This window comes from Typha angustifolia, chromosome 2 (assembly GCF_048772165.1).
Source record: "Typha angustifolia cultivar Huaian chromosome 2, ASM4877216v1, whole genome shotgun sequence".
NCBI classification, from domain to species: domain Eukaryota; kingdom Viridiplantae; phylum Streptophyta; class Magnoliopsida; order Poales; family Typhaceae; genus Typha; species Typha angustifolia.
Window position 1 is genome coordinate 2,986,843 of NC_133240.1, and position 5,767 is coordinate 2,992,609.

General features: G+C 47.1%; 1 protein-coding gene across 1 annotated transcript; it reads right to left on the reverse strand.

Moving 5' to 3' along the window:
- Window positions 1–738: 738 nt before the first annotated feature.
- LOC140768569 (uncharacterized) lies at window positions 739–4,890 on the reverse strand. The gene is made up of 2 exons (XM_073108897.1): window positions 1,988–4,890; window positions 739–1,381 (listed from the first exon to the last, which is right to left on the reverse strand). Exons 1-2 carry the CDS (start codon window positions 4,656–4,658, stop codon window positions 942–944), a joined length of 3,111 nt encoding a protein of 1,036 aa, XP_072964998.1. The 5' UTR covers window positions 4,659–4,890; the 3' UTR covers window positions 739–941.
- Window positions 4,891–5,767: the final 877 nt, after the last annotated feature.

Here is a 5,767-nt window from a genome sequence, read left to right on the forward strand (position 1 = left end):
AAGTATGCTATGATTGAGTTCCAAATGTTTGAAAGTTAATGAGTTTGGTGTCCTAGTTGAAGAGTTATCTCCAATAACCATGGAAGGTTGCTACGACTCAATATGGATTTCAGCCAAATTTCATTGCTTAGGCCTCGAAATCCTAATTTTGGTGTCCTAGTAGAAGACTTATCTCTAATCACAATGGAAGGTTGTTACGACTCAATATGGATTTCAGCCAAATTTCATTGCTTAGGCCTCGAAATCCTAATTTTGCTATTTTAAGAAAGGTTTTGTTTTGCTTATATTTTTCAGTGTAGAACTCGAAATTTGATTACATTTGTTTCGGTGTGTTTAGTACAAGCTAAATTAAGGTTTTGTTGTCTAGATTGAAACTCTTTCTTTGGATTAAGATTTTGAGTCTTTTCTTACTCTATAAAAAAATCTTGCAGGCCTGTGGCCAAAGGGGAGAGTTCAATTGAGAGTTATACTTTCTTAATAAAAATCTGAGATTTTCCCAATCTCCTGCTTTTATATTTCTTAAAAGTTGATGCTTTTAATACAAATATGGTATTCGTAAGAATCTAACAAATTCAGAAACAGCTTCTTTAACCAATTGAAGTTATCTATCTTTTCAGATACGATATGCCATCAGATTCTAGGCTTAAACAAAATCTACTCAAGCAAATTAAGAGACCTTGTAACAAAGAAAATTAAATAATCTAAAAACCAAGTTATTATCTTACTTGATTGCCCATAGAGCTAAAGTGTACAAGACATAAGAACAGTCTAAATTTGTGTACGTACGGATAACTCCTTTCAGGGATCTAGCAAAGCAAATACCATACAATCCAAACAAAAAGAGAAGTGAAAAAAGAAAGGTTAACACAATCAAACAAAACAGACCCAAATAAAGCATCAAATAGTATAATACAAGCTGTATGATCATTCATGAGTTCAAATCAGTTTGAGAATCCCCCAGACTTGTGCATTATAAGCATTTCAGAAGAACCACCACTTAGCTTTTGCTGCTGCTGCTGCTGCTGCTGGTCCATCACAACTACCTTTCTATTAGGCTTTGCCTCTTGAAGCATAGATAGCACATCTCTCATGGAAGGCCTATCATCTGGGTTCTTGCTAGTGCAAAGCAATGCCACCCTAAGCATCAACATCATCTCCTTCCTCACCTCTTTGCAACCGGCGGCAGCGACCGTCCGATCAAGAACGTCCCACGCTCCGCCCTCTGCCCCCTGTAGTACCTTCGTCCTCACCCACTCGACGATACTGTTTCCTTCGCCGTAGTCGGCTTCCACTGATCTCCTCCCGCTCAGAATCTCCATTAACACTACTCCATAACTATAGATATCACTCCTCTCATCTACCTGAAGTGTGTAAGCATATTCTGTACCACAATTAAGAAAATAAAACTATATGAGCATCAAATTGCAAAAGAAGATGTATGCTATGTACTTCTCCCAAAAAAAGAAAAAAAGAAAAAAGAAAAAAATAGTGATTAGCAAATTCAACTGGTCAAACATGATGCTTTTTTTGGTGCACCGACACGAGAGTACTCGATCAACCGTCGTTTCAACTTTTCTTTCCTTCTTTTTTTGTAAAAGAAAAGTGTTACTCACAAAACTATATTGACACTGACCGATCAAAAGACACCAAGATTGACTTCAGGCCCTGTCCTTTTGATGATCGAACAACACCTGAAAATCTCCTCAACTCTTTCTTAAGTGGGTCATTATTATTACAGCTAAAATAGTTTTATTTACTCTATTTTACTTTGCAAAACTAAGTATAGTTATATGTCATCTGATTACTGTCGTTGCATGTATGAATTTCCTGATGTGCTGGCAGTCCATCTAATACTTACTTCATAACTAATCGTTTATGATCTTCCTATACGAACATGGTAAACTCTATCTAACTAAGATACAATTAGCAGAAATATTAATACTTATAATATAATGATATGAAGAAAAGAAAAAAACGAAGTACTCACCTGGTGCGATGTAGCCACAGGATCCTGCAATGACGGACATGGACTGGTTGGCTCCATGGATGAGCTTTGCCACTCCGAAATCCGCCACCCTCGCCTCCATCTCAGCATCGAGCAGTATATTACTGGGCTTTAAATCCCGGTGCACCACGACTGGGTTGCAGTCGTGGTGCAGGTAACTCATCCCCTGTGCCACTGCCACGGCAATCCTGTATCTCGTCTCCCAATCCAACACTACTTTCCCTTCTCCTTTCCCCACTTTTCCATGGAGTAATTCCTCCAAGCTCCCATTTGGCATGTATTCGTAGAGCAGCATAGTCGTCTCGTCCCCGCTGCACCACCCGAGGAGCCTGACGATGTTCCGGTGCCGCACGGATCCTAACACTTCCACTTCGGCTATCGGGCTACCTCCTTTGCCTCCTTTCTTTGCTTTCATCATCCGCCAAGGCTCGTCTTTCTTGGGTCTCCAAAGTTTCTTTACGGCAATCACTTGGCCGTCTGGCATCTTCGCCCGGTACACTGTGCCGGTCGACCCTACCCCGACGATCCCATCACTCCCCGCCACGCATTTCGCCACGTCGTCGGCGGTGAAGTTGAGTCTTTGAAATGCCATCATACGCCAGTTCCCGGGCCCCACCCCCGCCTTTCCCTCATCTCTTTTCTGGGCCCACTTCGTCCCGAGGGCAAGCACTACCAGCCCCGCCGCGGCCACCGCCGCGGCCGCCAACCACACGATCGCCGTCCCCGCAGATCCCTTCGCCTCCATCTCCTCTCCTCGTTTTCCATCGCACGGCTTCCCGACCACTTCTCCACATAAGCCCGCGTTCCCCGCGAAAGCCGACGGCTGGGGGTTCCTCGTCAACGAGCTCGCCGCCGGGACTGGCCCGGCTAGCCGGTTGAACGACACGTCTAGGCTCTCCAAAGTGGTGCAGTTGCCAAACTCCGGCGGTATCTTACCTGTGAGGAAATTCCACGAGACGTCGATCTCGGTGATTGCCGGCAACAGCGCAAGCTCCGGTGGTATCTCCCCGCTAAGATTGTTTCTACCTAACTTTAGACTAACGAGCTTGTCACAAGTACCAATATCACTTGGTATCCTACCACTCAACTCGTTTCCCTCCAACTCAATCTTATACAAACTTCTACATCCGGACTCAAAACTTGGTATCTCCCCACCCAATCCACAATGACTCGCTGAAAAGATTTGTATCCTTGAAGCGTTCAAGGCGGTGTTTGGAATTGTGCCTCCAAGTGGGTTTCCTGACACGTTCAAGAACTCCAAACTTGGCGCGTTTCCCAGATCGACCGGTATCCCGCCGGAGAGCGAGTTGTTGCTGAGATCCACGTAGGTGAGGTTGGGCAGCGACCCGAACCCGGTCGGGATCGGACCTTTGATCCGGTTCCCCTCGACCCGGATCCGCCAAAGGGAGGTGCAGCTGCCGAGGCTCATCGGGATCTTGGAGTCGAACCCGTTGGAGAAGAGGATCAACCGGACGAGCCTGTTGCCCTCGCAGAGCCGGGGAGGGATCGGACCGGAGAGCGAGTTGGTCGACACGTCCAGGCGCACCAATCTCCGGTTCGACCCGAGCTTTTGTGGGAGGCGGCCAGTGAGCGAGTTGTTCCAGAGATTGAGCGCCTCGAGATTTGGGAGAGTGCCGATTCCCTCGGGTATTTGTCCAGAGAGGGAGTTGCTCATAAGGCTGAGGAGGGTGAGATTAGCCAACTCGGCGAAACCGGCCGGGATCAGGCCGGTAAGCTGGTTGTCGGATAGGTCGAGAACGCTTAACGCCTTCAGACCGGAAAACCGAACCGGAATCGAACCGGTGAATCGATTCTTGAACAAGAACAGCGACTCGAGCTGTGTGAGCCATCCAATCTCCGGCGGCAACCGCCCGGATAGGTTGGCGGAAGAGACGTCGAGATATCGGAGCTGAGATAACAGCCCGAAGGTGACCGGAAGGCCGCCGTCATAAGCATTGTAGCCGATCTCGAGGTGTTCGAGTAGCGGAAGCGAAGAGCCGAGCTGGTGCGGTAACCGGCCGGTGAGCAGGTTTCCGGCGAGGTGAAGATACCGCAAGTTAGGAAGCTTGGCGAGCTCGGGCGGGATGCTTCCGTTGAAGTAGCTCCCGCCGAGGTTAAGATGCTCTAAGGTGCGAAGCTTGGAGATGCTACGGGGGATGCATCCTATGAAGCTGTTGCTGTAAGCGTTTAAGACGGCGAGGAAGCGAAGGTTGGAGACGGAGGAAGGGAATGTGGCGTTGAAGTCATTGTGGCTAATGTCGAGCGAAGCGAGTCGGCGGAGATCGAAGAGGAGTGGCGGGAGAGGGCCGGAGAAGGAGTTGCGACTGAGGTTGAGGTGGGTCAGCGTAGGGGAGAGAAGGCGGAGCTCGGGAGCGATGGAGCCGGAGAGGTTGCGGCAGGAGAGGTCGAGCGACGTGACCTCACCGGTGGCGGGGTCACAGGCGACGCCGGACCAGGAGCACCACGGCGGGTCAAGGGTTAAGTCGTCGTCGACGGAAGAGTAAGTCCAGTCGCGGAGCGAGCCGAGGGGGTCGACGAGGGTTGCTTTGAGCGAAAGAAGAGATAGGAGCGGGATAGGCGCAGTGGAGGAGGAGGAGATGGTGAGAAAGAAGCCGAGAACAAGGAGAGGAAGAAGAAGAGTAGAGCAAGCCATGGCGACGCTGGTGAGGAACACAAGGAAGGAGTAGTAGTAGTAGCAGTAGTATTAGTAGTAGTAAATAAAAAGAGATATGGCGAGTGGAGTGTTGTGAAGAAGGGGAGCCTCATGATTGGGATGCCGGGGAGTGGGAGATGGTGATGATGACTGGGTGTGCTGTGCTAGCTCGGAAGAAGAGCTAATTGCTAAGCTTCTTCTTCGTTGCTACTAACTAGCTCTTTGTGATCGATGAGGTGGGGCGGGGGAGGGTCTTCTCTTTCTTTTCCTCTTTAGTTTCTTTTTCTTTTTAGAGAGCTGGACAGGAGTGGGAGTGGGTTCAGCTCAGTTGTCTCTTTCGCTTTTGGATCCGACGAGGGGATTAAATTTAAAAGTAGAGGTGGGGGAATGGGATGGAGGGAAAAAGGCGGCAGCGCGTGGCGTTTTGGGTTGTCTTTTGCAGGGCCCACTACTGCATGCTGCTGCTGCTGCTGGTGTTGGTGCAATCCATTATATATATATATATATATATATATATTTATGTACGTGGACTCGATCATTGCTTTTTGTAAGGTGGTGGGGGGGATCATGCTATGCTACTCATGATATACAACTATTACTGAGTATATTCTTGTTGCTTTTATTATGTAAAGCAGGTACACCTTTGCAGCTTTGGTTAGGTTTTAGAACGAGGAGAGGTACTTCAAATGAGATATTAGACATCTATTAATAAAAATCTCAACCCTTTGGAGCTCTTTTTGTTAGTTAGTTCAAGAAGGCATCATAGCCGCAAATTATGGGTTATAAGATAGGAAAGAAATGGTGGACAGTTAGTCCAAATGTGATTCTATTAACTGATTAAAACTATCCCATTTGTTTGGATTTATTTTTTTGACTTGATCTTTTTGGAGAAAAGAGTTCCCAATAAAATATGTAAATACTTAGCAAGGAAAAGGGAAAAGCTAATGGGATCTGGGAGAATTAAAGAAAGAGATTTTTTAAAAAAAAAAGTAACAGAGAAGAATATGACAATTAACGGTCGGAGTTTGATATACATAAGAAAGTTGGTCAACTCGTCGTGTACGGCATGATGTTTTGGTCTATCTATGGTTTCCCTCCGACTCCATGGA

What these genes read in the sequence shown, in the direction of transcription:
- LOC140768569 (XM_073108897.1), bottom strand. Translation starts at nt 4,658, where the DNA reads ATGGCTTGCTCTACTCTTCTTCTTCCTCTCCTTGTTCTCGGCTTCTTT. An exon ending in CTGTGGCTACATCGCACCAG is followed by an intron (nt 1,382 to 1,987) that starts GTGAGTACTTCG and finishes ATTGTGGTACAG; the next exon opens with AATATGCTTACACACTTCAG.